Source organism: Prunus dulcis, chromosome 4 (genome assembly GCF_902201215.1).
Source record: "Prunus dulcis chromosome 4, ALMONDv2, whole genome shotgun sequence".
Taxonomy (NCBI): domain Eukaryota; kingdom Viridiplantae; phylum Streptophyta; class Magnoliopsida; order Rosales; family Rosaceae; genus Prunus; species Prunus dulcis.
In genome coordinates, this window is record NC_047653.1 from 6,865,352 (window position 1) to 6,879,735 (window position 14,384).

The 14,384-nt window shown below is 37.5% G+C and overlaps 3 protein-coding genes across 6 annotated transcripts in view; 2 read left to right on the forward strand and 1 right to left on the reverse strand.

Moving 5' to 3' along the window:
- LOC117625205 (protein UNUSUAL FLORAL ORGANS-like) overlaps window positions 1-951 on the reverse strand; it is a 1,320-nt gene extending 369 nt beyond the window's left edge. Inside the window, exon 1 of the mRNA XM_034356812.1 lies at window positions 1-951. This exon is cut by the window's left edge and continues 369 nt beyond it. Within this exon, the coding sequence (XP_034212703.1) occupies window positions 1-951 (951 nt within the window).
- Window positions 952-5,332: 4,381 nt separating this feature from the next.
- On the forward strand, window positions 5,333-7,062 carry LOC117624743 (UDP-glycosyltransferase 43-like). Its single transcript, XM_034356172.1, has one exon. It carries the CDS (start codon window positions 5,395-5,397, stop codon window positions 6,937-6,939), a length of 1,545 nt encoding a protein of 514 aa, XP_034212063.1. The 5' UTR covers window positions 5,333-5,394; the 3' UTR covers window positions 6,940-7,062.
- A 217-nt stretch (window positions 7,063-7,279) lies between these two features.
- On the forward strand, window positions 7,280-14,121 carry LOC117624742 (DNA polymerase eta). Of its 4 annotated transcripts, none has more exons than XR_004585367.1 (16): window positions 7,280-7,469; window positions 8,179-8,299; window positions 8,385-8,496; window positions 8,585-8,755; window positions 9,295-9,459; window positions 9,588-9,691; window positions 9,841-9,960; window positions 10,375-10,498; window positions 11,356-11,469; window positions 11,598-11,813; window positions 12,213-12,318; window positions 12,406-12,478; window positions 13,025-13,097; window positions 13,187-13,317; window positions 13,432-13,543; window positions 13,616-14,121. XR_004585367.1 is itself a non-coding variant. In XM_034356169.1 (16 exons), exons 1-16 carry the CDS (start codon window positions 7,394-7,396, stop codon window positions 13,906-13,908), a joined length of 2,169 nt encoding a protein of 722 aa, XP_034212060.1. In that variant the 5' UTR covers window positions 7,283-7,393; the 3' UTR covers window positions 13,909-14,121. The 4 variants fall into 4 exon arrangements, 3 of the variants coding, with proteins under 3 accessions (XP_034212060.1, XP_034212061.1, XP_034212062.1); XM_034356169.1 differs by having other exon boundaries at window positions 7,283-7,469; window positions 12,406-12,536; XM_034356170.1 differs by lacking the exon at window positions 8,179-8,299 and having other exon boundaries at window positions 7,289-7,469; window positions 8,373-8,496; window positions 12,406-12,536; window positions 13,616-14,103.
- Window positions 14,122-14,384: the final 263 nt, after the last annotated feature.

Sequence of the window (14,384 nt, forward strand, 5' to 3'; positions counted from 1 at the left end):
AACTGCAGAAACCAGCAGCAGCTTTCCCTTGCTCTCCACCAAGCTTGGAGACCTCAGATGCCTTNTCATGGGAGCCTTAATCTCCCACCAGTTATTTGCNGCCACATCATAAGCCAACACACTGNAAGGGCTATAGTTCATGCAGTAGAATTTTCCCTGAACATGAANCATTTGACCTGATTCAAAATTGCANACCTTCGGTAGAGAAGAATTGGTGCCCCATAATGAAAAGAACCCACCTCCATCAATATGAAAGCTCTCTGCAGTCAAGTTTTTCACAGCATATGGAGAAATCAAGTCATCTCCAGCAACAGTGACATCAATGGATGAAGGGCTAACACTTAAGCCTATGGAAGGGAAGAGCCTTGATCTTAGAGTTGGAGGCAATTGAGTCAGAGAACCAACAATTGGGTTACACAGAATGAGAGTCTTCGGACCAGCCTCATCAGAAACCCAACAGATTAAACCACCTGACGAAGAAGCAGGGGAGAACCCAGAGGGAAGCAGAGCAAAGCAAAGGCGGTACCATGCAAGTTCATAAGGATCAAAAAGATACCCTTCACAATCAGTACCAGCCCTGTTGTTGTCACCATGGCTTCCTCCAATATTGTTGTTCCTGTATATGTAGCTGCTCTTGAGGCGTTTGTGCTTGAAGAAGAGGAACCAATGGCGGCGAGGAGATACTTGGAGGTACAATTCAAGAAAGGTGTTGGAGAACAACAGAGCATACCATCTCTTGCAGACACATCGAGCTCGAAAAAAGGCCGGTGGTGGAAGAAAGGCGATGACACGGTCGAGCAGCCGGTGTGGGAGCTTACTCCATATCCTGCTATTCATCCATGGACTAGGACTGGATGTGTTGATATTTTCAGCAATGCCACCATGTCCACTACTAGTAGTATTGAAGGTGTAGGAGAAGGGAAAGGTGATAGTAGGATGAAAAGCTTCCATCTTTTTGTGTACGATGACAAGGGCTTGCAAGTAAATTTGGCCTAGATTGTAGTACTTATTCAGTGGAGTTGAAAAGAAGAAATGGAGGGAGTTGAAGCGTGAGCTAATTGTGGAAATAAAGGCTTACATGCATGCTTGCTTTTTTCAAATGTTGAAAAGTGGAAATTCGTTTTTGGTTCACCAAGAGAGGAAGGTTGGTATGGTTATGTTTGGACAAAGTTCAGGATGATGTGAACATAAAGATGGAAAATCTCAGGTGGGTTTTTATTTTAAGAAGGGATCGATTTCAATTGGGAGAACAAGAAAGGTTTGGGCTGATAAAAGTCACCTGATGAATTGGATGGTTTGTTGTTAACTTTCATGGGATTGGAGAGAAGGGGTTGAAGGATAGGAGAAAGTGCTAAAAGGTCACTACATATATAGAAGAAAAAGCGATCACTGTTGCAAAAGTAAAGAGGAAATCTATAACACTCAAAATAATTAATGGGTCTTTGGTTTGTTTTGGTTAGGGTGGACAAGTTTATTATGTGTGTATATATAGGAAAGATGACTTGGTCTCTCCTCTCTTGTTCTGATATTTCTCTCTTTGTTGCATATTGGTTTCTTTTGTATTTCTTTCCCTATGAGAGAAATGAGGGCAGTGATTCTGATGGATGCATCAGTCAATTTGGTGTTGTTCTGTCAAGGCCGAGGTTGCTAAGATATGTGCAACTTTAAGATGAGAGAGAGAGAGAGAGAGAGAGAGAGAGAGAGGTCTTTGCATTAATATCGATCATTGTTCACACTGTACACGTACGAACTCCTCAACGTGAATGCACCAATTCAACTTTCCACGAGTTGAAGCCTCATGAAGGGATCGGACAAGCATGCACCATGAATAATTTATATGTGGCAGTAAGCAGATGGAAAATCATTAAAGAAGAAATATATTCTATTTGGTGTTTGTTTCCTGGCAGTATAGTGTCATTGAAGGGAAAGGAGTATAGAGCCTTTGGACTTTGGATTAGGGAAGACTAAGAGATGATATTTAAGATCACTAAGTATTTTATTAGGTAACTTAATAAGATGAGATTTATGAATTTTGGATCTTAGAGTCCAAAATATCATCTTATAGATTTCAAGGCATAGACCTCGGAACTAACACGTGAACTATAAATTACAATCTCATCTAAATCTTGCCATGTTTAATAACCCAACAAGGTAAGACCATCAAACTCTTAATTTAATTTCTTTCTTTCTTCTCAACGTTACAATGGATCTCAAGTTCAAATTATCCGGTTTTCCAACGTTAACAATTACTGAAATATAACCCTAACTTTTAAGGAAACCTAATCGAGTAATTATATTAACACTATTTGAATAAGTTCGTATTATTACTAATGTTTGACTTAGTCCAAGAGGGATCATGCAACCCTAATGCAGGTGGTGTATGACACTAAGACTTTGTCAGATCATATGTCCAATCCAATCTCATTGATGGGTTTTTGCAATTGTACATGGCGTGAACAACGAAAAACTTTATTTTGAAGACAGGCTTGAAGTTTCAGACTTGATGAGATCTTCAAATAATGTTATAATTACAATTATAATAATTATAATGCACTTTCTGTGTAAAGAAGCTGTGTAATCTGCTCTTTCTGACTACTTTCTTTCTCCTTTGTTTGAGTCATAATATTCGCTTTCTGTAAGCCTCTTGGCTTTTGTTTGGTTTTGTTAAGGGAAGCAAATCTAAAGTCAGAACAATCACCATGTCTTGTTTCTGTCAATCTTTAAGTATTATCATTTGTCTCAGAGTTCATGCTTCTAAAATGGAAAAAGTAGTGATAATCATATTTGGAAATTTATTTCTTCCCTCAAGAAACTTCTATATTAGAAAAAGGTGAACTCCTCATATTTGGAAATTGTGTTTTCCCTTCAAGCAACCCAGTAGCTATAGTACCACCTACCTCTCTCTCTCTCTCTGATTTCTTTTTCTTTCTTTTCAAAGTTTCTTCCTTTGGCTAGCTAGCTAGTTTGGCCTCAGTTCCTCCTCTAGTTGCTTCAAAGATTTCATTTCTCATTATTTGGTTTTGGCAACTTTGACTTGCCCAAAATTTCATGGAGCTTTAACTGTTACTTTACCCTCTTTAGGGAAGAGGCATACAAATATTTACCTTCAAGCAAACAGGTATAGTACTTCAAAAAATATTTCCATTTAGAGATGTTCTAGATGGAAATCAAAGTGAGAGTAGATTTCCTTTCGGTATTGAATTATTGACTTCAAACTATTCTTAGAGGAGACCCAAAAAACCAGTAAAAAAACAAAGCTTCTGTGAATTAAATACGTTTTTCTTTGTCTGTAGACTTTCAAAAGTTGATTAATTACTGCGTCAGATTGCTGCACTCATGTCTAATCTTGTTGTGGTGATAGTTCTGAGAGAGAGAGAGAGAGAGATATGGTTCACATCCATGTTCTGCTGCTTGAGGTTTTCTAGGCTCTTGCATGGCATACTTAATAGTTCGTTAAATCAGTTTTCACTTCATATGACACAAGTAAAAGTCAAAATTGAAGAAACAGAAATCTGAAAATCACTTCTTAATTAAGTAAGAAAGAAAAAAGTTCAATAAAGAAACCAATGCAACATTTGCTTAAAATTGTTCAGATTTGAAATTACGCTTCGTTTATTCACTTATTGTGGCTTTTGATGAAAGCCCTCTCTTCATGGTCGGATTTACCATGGTTCAAAAGATGAAGTCCTTTCTCTTCATATAGCTAGCTCTTCTTCCCTGACAATTGCAGGGCCAGGTGCAACATTTTACCCTTTAGGCCTTATATGAGAGTCTGGCTGAGTAGCTAGCTAGCTCCAAAGACATAAGATCCACCAACTTCATAAATAAGATATGAGAATAACTTTCATGCAACGAAAATATCATTATAACAGTTTAATATATGAAAAATATGATATATATCAATATATGACATTTTCCGATATAGATAAATTGCTCTCCTATTTTGTGTTAAAAGTTGAATGGGATACAGCTAAACTGAATATGATTTGGCTTGTGTTAACTAATTGGTAAATGTACTAAAGTTTTCTCAACAGCACTCATTATTAAAAGCTTGTTTAGAAATGATAACCAAATCTCATCCCAAATATTTGATGCTAGACTTCCACATTGTCACATCATTGCTTATTTTAAAGTAACTTTTTCATAGTTTCTCACTCTAAAGTGCACAGTGACAATAGACATCAACCCTTATATTTCTTTTTTGCTTTTTTATTTTATTTGTTGGTAAATGTTAATAATTATCTATGACCTAGCGAGACCGACCCATAATATTCGTAGAACCACCGGTTGGCTTTGATCTTATCCTTAATCATATTGTAATGGGGAGTATTTTTGCTCATCACTTTAACCTAAAGTGTACTCTCACTATCCTTCTCAAAAGGTGACACATGTCCATGAGTTTAACGATAGTCAATTTTTAATTTTTATTATGTTTGATGACATTATTATGAGAGAGAAACAATGTTTTAATAAGATTTTTCCCGATTTACACTTATTCTATTAATTAACTTAACAAACTTTCCACTTTTATATTAATTACCAATTAAGCTAATAACAACCCGAATAATTAACAACAGCAGAACAGTCATTACTTAAATAAATAAAAATTAACAGTCTTCCACTTCCCAGGAATCTGTTGGCATCCCAATCTTAATGAAGGACATTAATTGTTAAATTCCAATTTGGCCTTGATACTTAGAAAATTAAATAAAAAAAAGCAATCACCAAAGTATAAAAAAATTTATAATTAAAAAGAAAAAACAATACATAGTACTAAAAAAAAAAAAGTAACAACATAAACGATACCTATCTTTTGCTTGAACAAAGGAAAGAAGTCTATTGAGCAGAATTCACATATAAGCACCCAAATTGTGGATAATCAAGAAACTAGAAATTCTCAATTCAAGGGACTTCTATGTTTTTTTTTGGAATAGTAACGTATGCCTTTTCAGTTTCCATTGGTTTGATTTATTTTTTAAATTAAATTAATCAAGAAAAGTGGAAAGTTCATTGGATTAATTAATAGAATAAGATTAAATTAGGAAAAATCTTATTAAATCATCGTTTCTCTCTCATAATAATGCCGTTAAATAAATAAAAAATAAAGAGTTAATTATAATTAAATTCATAGACATATGTCACCTTTTGAGAAAGATAATTAAAATACACCTTAAATTAAAGTGGTGAACAAAAATGCTACTATTGTAACGGAGCATGCGTAATTCCTACAGTTGATGTTGATGTTGTCGTGGAGCAATGAATTTGGACATACCCTGAATATAAATATAATATAATATGCATTGCATGTTGCAATTCCAAAGTATTTGTGCCCACCCACCAAATATTATTATTATTTTTTTAAGGTCCAATTTGACCACAGATTTCATAGACAGGATGATAACATTACCACCAAGAAACCAAACACAGCCCTACACCAACAATAATTTCACGATGACCAAATTTCATGTGGTTTTCATCTCAACCCCTGGCATCGGAAACCTAGTCCCACTCGTCGAGTTCGCTCAGCTCCTAGGCAATCATGACCCTCGGTTCCACTCCACCATCCTCATCATCAACATGTCCCAACGGCCCATTGTCAACACCTGCATCCAATCTCGCGCTGCCACGTACACGAACATCCGCTTCCTCCACCTGCCTGCGGTGGACCCGCCTTCCCCTGATCAGTATCGGTCCTCGATGGGCTACATATCCCTGCTCATACAAAACCACAGAACCCACGTGAAGAATGCCCTCACCAACCTCATGTCTCCCGAGTCAGACGAGTTTAACTCGGGCCGAGTTGCTGGGCTTTTCGTGGACATGTTTTGTACATCCATGATTGATGTTGCTAACGAGCTTGACATTCCTTGTTACCTTTTTTTCGCTTCCCCAGCAACATTTCTCAGCTTCATGCTTCACCTTCCTACCTTGGATGCCCAAATCCCCACTGAGTTTGGTGACTCGGATACCGAGTTGAGCATACCGGGTTTCGCTAACTCGGTGCCCCCACTCGTTTTGCCTACGGCGGTGCTGAATAAGAAGGGGGATGCGTACTCTTGGTATTTATCCCATGCGCGGAGGTACACAGAAACAAAAGGTATTGTCGTGAATACGTTTGAGGAATTGGAGCCACATGCTCTTAGCTCATTGGCTATGAGTCCGCTGCCGCGAGTTTACCCGATTGGGCCTGTTCTTGATCTTAACGGGCCGGCCCAATGGCATGACCCAAACCGGTACGAAAGTGTCATGAGATGGCTCGACAACCAGCCCACATCATCGGTCGTGTTGTTATGCTTTGGAAGCATGGGGAGTCTTAGTGGGCCCCAAGTGAGGGAAATAGCGTTCGGGCTTGAACGTGCCGGGTTTCGATTCATATGGGCATTGCGTGACCCACCCAAGTCCCAACTGGACCTCCCGAGCGACCCGGCGAGCGTCGACGACGTATTACCAAATGGGTTCTTGGAACGGACTTGTAAGTTGGGCTTGATTTTTGGGCTGGTTCCACAAGCGAAGATTTTGGCCCACCCAGCAATCGGAGGGTTCGTATCGCATTGCGGTTGGAACTCAATTTTGGAAAGCTTATGGTACGGTGTACCGATTGCCACGTGGCCGATTTACGCGGAACAACAAATGAACGCCTTTGAGATGGTGAAGGAATTGGGATTGGCAATTGAGATTCGGTTGGATTATAGGGAGGGTAGTGATTTGGTGCTAGCGGAGGAGGTGGAGAGAAGCATAAAGCACTTGATGAACGGTGATGATGTGGTGAGGGCTAGGGTGAAGGAGATAAGAGAGAAGAGTAGGATGGTTTTGTTGGAGAATGGATCTTCATACCAAGCATTAGGAGCTTTAACTGAGAAATTAGTGCCTAAGATAGGAGGCAAATTTAAATTATATCAATTGTTCCTCTCTGTATTTTTGTTTTTTGTTATCCACTGATTGTTGATGGAGAATCTCACTAACGAGAGGATTTAGGGGCACCTTATATCATTTGTTCCTTTAAAATTCATTTTTCAAGTCAGTTTGACATTGCTGTGCTATTAAAATAATTACTGTCAGATTTGCTGTGAGGGAAATCATCTGTAAGAGAAATGGGCTGCATTTCTCAAAAATTTTAAAAAATTACTTATCGCTCTAAATAAGCAATGCCAAACTTAGTGTTAATTTTCCCATTGTAAAAATTTGTATTGCAATGAAACTTGCCTCCGATTTTAATCTAAAACATTTACATGGGCTCATCTATGAAGCCCAAACGGTACCTCTCGAACTCAGGTCAATGGGAGAGAGCGAACGCTTTAGACCCAAACAGCAAAATATGAAATATTTCTCGGTCGGTCATTATTTCTGAGAAAAGAGAAAACTTGGATTTGGAGGGAAAAGAAAGGAGAAGAAAATGCCGGTGGCAAGACCTGAAACATCTGATTCCAGAGTCATTGCTCATGTAGACATGGACTGCTTCTACGTTCAAGGTCTCTTTCTCTTTGTTCTCTCTCAGTGTGTCTTTAATTGTAATTGTGAGTGGTTCTGTTAGGGTTTGGAAATGAGTAAATCAATCGGTAGTCTAAAATGCACAATTGGGGAGATACCCTTGTGAGTCTTTTGGTTGAACCGATATTGAATTGTGATGTTCCGATTAAAAACCATAGCTTTTGCTGGAGAACATTGAGAACCATGGCTTATATGGTATTTTGAATAATCCTCCACCATTCTGAGCAGAAATGTTTAAGACTCTTTAAATTGTAGAAGCTGCTGAAAACTAGTAGACAATGATCCATCGGGATTTAAACCGTACGTGACTATTTTTTTTTTAAATAAAAAGGAGAAATTACCCATTAATTTGTCATTTTTCTTCTAGAAGTAAGGAATTTACCTGGTAGATTCACATAAACCTGATGGAAATCCAAGAGACGACAACCACTCTAAGTGAATAAACTTGTTATTGTGAACTCTTTGGCTTATAGGAAATGCTTTCCACAGACTGCTCTGGTCAGATTTTGAAAAACCAGGACAATCTTTCATAATCGGTTCCTTTAATTATATAACTTCGACGTTATTATGAGACTGTCCATGGATTTGTCTGTAATCATTAACACTGTTGGAAGAATTTTTGTCTTCTTACTGCCCCATGATTGCTATATCGTGGACTTGTATCTATACCAAGTTTGCTTTATTTTATAGTGGAGCAAAGGAAACAACCAGATTTAAGGGGCTTACCAACAGCCGTGGTACAGTATAATGCATGGAAAGGTGGGGCCTTGATTGCTGTCAGCTATGAGGCCCGAAAATATGGTGTTAAACGGTATATATGGTGTTATTGTTACATTTTCTAGTGCCTTATTATGAACAACCAAGTTTTTTGGTCAACAATATAGTCATGCCTTCAGATCGATGAGAGGTGCTGAGTCAAAGCAAGTCTGCCCACAAATTCAGTTGGTCCAAGTCCCAGTAGCACGTGGTAAAGCTGACCTGAGCACATACCGCAATGCGGGCTCAGAGGTCTCTATTGTTTCAGAGACATTAATGTCTTTAAGTTTCTTTTCATTATTAAGAGCTGGACTTACGGTGAACTTCCTTAAATATGTAGGTGGTTTCTATTTTGTCAAGGAAGGGTCGATGTGAGAGGGCTTCAATTGACGAAGTGTATCTTGACCTTACCGATGCAGCGGAAACAATGTTAGCTGAAGCTCCTCCAGAAATCTTGGAAGTAATTGATGAGGAAGCTCTCAAGTCCCATGTTTTGGGGCTGAATAGTGAGGTTGGTGAATATAGCTCAGTGTCAATTTGCCTTATCGATTTTATCTTATAATGTAATGAACATGTGGTTTAGGTTGTCTTTTTGTTTTATTATGTGCAATTTGTGGAATGGAGAAACAGAATCTATCAATAGTTTACACAATATAATATTTGACATGAATTTTAGTTCCCTCTCTCTCTCTCTCTTTTAACAATGGATCAAGAAGCATAACACATCAACACAATATCTAACATTTACATACCCAGGGAAACCAGAAAACTTTTAGGTATCATTTTTAACTTATTCCTTTGGGATGGGTTTTCGTTTACAAGTTTTCAGTTTTTTGATTTTACAATAGGGCAGAACTATAAACTGATGCAAGAGATTTTGGGAAATTGTATAATATCTGAAAAATTTATGAAAATAAGATAAAGAATTAAAATTTATCATTCCCATTTATGCAAATAAATATTGAGAAATGACCAGTTTTATCCCCAACTTTTATGCTTGCTCAACATGGATTGGCATTGAGTGGTATTTGAAATTGGTTATGATTGTAGGACGGCAGTGATGCCAAAGAAAGTGTGAGAAAATGGCTTTGCAGGAATGATGCTGATCGCCGTGATAAACTTTTAGCTTGTGGGGCATTCATTGTTGCAGAACTTAGGTTGCAAGTGTTGAAGGAGACAGAATTTACCTGTTCTGCTGGCATTGCTCATAATAAGGTAGAAACCTAAGCGGTCCTTAGTTTCAAATTTTCTTTTGTCTTTTCCTTCACTGACTATTAAGGTGTCAAAGACACTTACCTCAATGTCAAATTTTGATTCTGTCTGATGTGTGATTTTGTTATCAGATACTGGCCAAACTTGCAAGTGGTATGAATAAACCTGCGCAACAAACTGTTGTTCCATTCTCATCTGTGAAAGTATTGCTAGATTCCTTGCCAATTAAGAAAATGTAAGTTTTGCATCTTTCTACGTGGAATAAAATATTTCTGGAAAAATACTATGCATACAAAAGAAGAAAATTTGATTTAATTCAAAAGTTTCTTAGGTGTATATTTACCAGTAAACGGTCAAGAGTCATAAAGCAATCTTTGTTTTCAGGAAACAGCTAGGAGGAAAACTGGGGGATTCGTTACAAAGTGACCTGGGTGTTAACACTGTTGGTGATCTATTGCAGTTTTCAGAGGAAAAGCTACAAGAACGTTATGGAATCAATACTGGGTGACCACCTATCATTGAATAAATTTCTGTGTTTTTTAAACTTATAGGTTGTGTCTGGGATATCAGAAGTGTATATATATATATATATGTGTGTGTGTGTGTGTGTGTGTGTGTGTGTGTGTGTGCATCCTGTGTGCATCCTCAAACATATAGCGTTCTGCACATTCAGCTCAACATATTGATTTTTAGAAATGTCTTTCTTCCTAATTAATAGAAAATAATTGTTTCCCCTGTATTTTCTAAGTTTGCTGACATTATTGGAATTTTTATTGATATTTCCATTTTCAAGGCTGAATCTAATCTGAAGAGGCACCTTCAACGTTTAAAGTTACTATTTTATGTCTCATCTGCTTAACTGATTCAACAGCTTGTCAGGATCGCATTTCTGATTTTTACGTTGTTCATGAATCACAGTACCTGGTTATGGAACATTGCTAGAGGGATAAGTGGGGATGAAGTTGAGGGGCGCCTTCTTCCAAAGAGCCATGGTTCTGGGAAGACATTTCCTGGACCTCAGGCTTTGAAGACAATTGCTTCTGTAAGTAATTTTCTCGAATAGACAGATACTCTTTTCAGCTTGCACTTGTTGGTGAATGATCTTGAATTCATGAATTAAGCAATTAAGGGATTTAATGTCTTTAATGTCACTCAACTTGGGAGAAATATAAATGCGCTAAATCTCCTTGCTATTGAAATTTGTCAGTTCAATATAAATATCACCTCAAGTTGTACGAATGTCTCTATCTATGTCAGCTATGCATTCTTTGTTGTACTGGGATTAACTAGGTTTACAAGGGTACTCACAGATTTATAGTTCTCTCATTTTGACATGACATAAGGGATAGAAAATGCATGCTAGGAATGGGGAATGCCACCTATAGGTTTACTGTCTCCGCAATAGCTATTCTTTTGAGAATTTAAATTGTTCAAATAGAGATGTATAAAAAAGTATTGACATGGTCAATCTTGAGCTTCTGACATCCACTCACACTCCTCCCCAAATAGAGTGTCGAAGTAAGCTCAATGTTCACCATATCAAAAGGTATTGACATGGTCGACCTTGAGCTTCTGACATCAGCTCTCACTCCTCCTCAAATGGAGTGTTGAAGTAAGCTCAATGTTCATGATTCCCATACAAATATCTACGAGTCTGTGCTTCTTGAAAGATCATGTGCTGGAAGATCACAACTCCTTTTCTTTTAAAACAAAAATCTATGACAACTTTCTAGCCAGTCAAGCATAAGGCATTGCAGTTGTCATTCATGTAATTATATTTACCAAAATGAAATAAGGCATGTGGAAAAATCCATCATTTCTTACACCTTGGATGAAAGTGGATTCTAGAACATATTCTCTTCAATGGCCGTCATACCGGGTTTCTGGTTCTTTTTGCAGGTTCAACATTGGCTCCATGAACTTTGCGAGGAATTAAGTGAACGCCTTCAATTGGACTTGGACCAAAACAAAAGGATTGCTCACACACTAGTGTTACATGCTACCGCATACAAAGTACCTATCTATTTTGTATTTGAACCTTTCTTTTATCCCTCTAATTTTTCCCGACCAATTTAGATGCTTTTCAATCTTTGTATGATTTGTTTCCATTTGGTTTGTCCTGATCATGAGTTAGCCTTCAGGTCAGTGATTCAGATTCACACAAGAAGTTTCCTTCAAAGTCTTGTCCCCTAAGGTATGGGACTGCCAAGATACAAGAAGATGCTCTTAGTCTTTTTCAAGCTGCATTACGAGAATACTTGGGTTCATACACAGCCAAAATTCAAGGAAGTCAGAACAACCATTGGGGAATAACGTCTCTTTCTGTTTCAGCTAGTAAAATTGTTCCCATACCATCTGTAAGTTTTAGAAAACTTGGTTTCTATTATACTGTGGATGGTGTATCCATTATGTTTTGCACTTCCACTTTGATTTCCAGGTCTCTCTGCCCTAGTTTTGGTCCATATAACTATATTCGCGGCCACTTAAACACTTCTAAAAGGGAATTTTCAGCTTGACCTTAAGGAACCTTTGCAGGATTTGTTAGATTTTTATACTTTTCTTCTCTTTTTCCTCAAAATGCCCAATGAAATTTGCAATCATTATCATCTGGTTGGTGCTTCAGCAAATGAACATATCAAAAAGTACTTGGACTATTCTATCACCAAATTAGTATTTGGACTAATGCAATTCATCAATTTTTTTTTTTTTTTTTTTTTGGGTATCATATTTTACAATGCAAATATGCAATCTGGCAGGGAACAGCTTCAATCACTAAATACTTTCATGGCCATCCGTCCTGCTCTTCGACAAAGCAATCACAGAATAACCTCATTGAAGAAGCTACTCCTGTGCCACCTTCAGGTATGCAATCTCCCAGTTGCCTTTTGTATTTAATTCTTGTTAGTTGCAAGTCATTTTCACTCTGATGAAACCAAATTGTTCGTATAGGCAATGAAAGCTACTCGGAGGTGAATGTAACGAAGCCACAGATTGAGTTCCCAGGTGAAGAAACCATGATCAAGTATGCTGAGACTAGTTCTGATCAACTCGAAGACAAAATAGATTTGTTGAATGACCAGGTTTTTAAATTACTTTTTAGAGTCTTAAGTTTATGGGGTGCCTGAAATTGAGTTCATGGATTATTATAATGTAATGATTGAAGTTTGCTAGAAAAAGGTTGAAGTAATTCACCAAGGTTAAGGAACTTTCCTTTTCAAATTTGTATCCGCTTTCCTTGTGGAGATTAAGAACAGCCCTCCTATTTTCTCTGCCTTCCCCTATTGTGATTGTTCTCTTGTGGTCTTATTTTTCAGTCTACAGTTCTTTTACATTCTTTTTTGCCTACTTTCTTAGTTGTGCTCAACGTAGCTACTCTTACATGGCATTACGTCACTGGAAAATAACACTTTTGGTATTTTGACTATATCTGTATGATAAATAGATTATGCTCGGGATGCTTACTACATTCGTTTGATTGCATGATCTTTGAATTGTTTATTCTCATCATTTCATATCAAATGCTTCGCCTAGGGGATATGCTAATCTTGTTTCACTCTTTCATGTGCAGAATCCATGTTGCTCTTCAAAAAATCAGGCATGCGATGAATTCACCCAGGAAACTGTACTGGTATCAACCTCAGGTAGTATCTTGCACAGGATATTACTGTTGGTTATCCCACTTACTGCTTTTCTTTTGCTTTCCCCTCTAAAATGAAGGATATCTACATAGGAAACGAACACTGCTCAGGAATGAATCAAAGCCAACCGATGAAAAATTATTCTGGGGAAGAATCTTGCGTTACACTTTCCATGCCTAGTTTTAATAGACAGGAGCAGAAAAGAAAAGCAGTGAAAGACAAGGTTCAAATTTGCATTTCCATCATCTCTTTAACGACTTAGCTATCAAATACCCATAATTGGGCAGTTGGGCTTGTAGAAGATTTGGGTTAACTCTGTGTTGATACATTATGACAGGGAACGTGCTCAATATTGAGATTCTTTAAGAATCAAGATCCATCTTGTGCTCCACAAAAGCTAGAACATGTTGAAAATACTGAAGATGTCAAAGCACCACCACTATCTCCTGGTAATTTTTGTGCCCCACCTCGCTCTCTCCATTTTGCACAGCGTTTCTTTCTAAAATTGACTTATGATGCAGGTATTCAGTCTAGAAGTAATAATTGTTTGGATCAAAATCGATCAGAGTTGCCAAAAGAAAGACCTCCTGAAGACGCTGGGGATTCTAATGTGTGTGGTTCATTTCAAATTGAACATGGAAGGGGAGGAGCATGGAGTTACAATATTGATGAAATTGACCCCTCAGTCATTGACGAGTTACCACCAGAAATTCAACAAGAAGTTCGTGCCTGGATCAGGCCTCACAAGCGGCATAACACGGTGAAACGGGGTTCTAGCATTGCTCATTATTTCTTACCAACCAAGGACACATAGCCAATGATAAGCTCTTGGGAGTGCCTTGTGTGTGTATATATATATTTATTTGTATTATAGTGCAGTTGTAACTTTGTGTCATTCTTGCGCCACATCAGTTGCAGAATCAAAACGCCTGCATGAGCTGTATGTTGTGGTGGAACTGAGCAATACTTGTGTATTTGCATTTGAGTTATTTATTACAATAAGCTATAATGTTGATGCTTTTCTGAAACCAATTTCAATTTTTGATAATTTGCCTTTTTCGAAGTTACCTTCATAAAATGTTTAGTTACGGATTTACTGCATTGTGTTATAATTCAATTTGAATATAAACTTTGAATCCCAAACTCTAAATGCCAATCTAAAATGACCATTTTAATCATAACCATAAACATTCAAGTAGGAAAAATTGAGGAAAAACAAAAGAGCTACAAACCCAAAACAATTCAGAGAAAGAAAATTTATTTGGAAAAAATCAAATGTCAATGCATTCT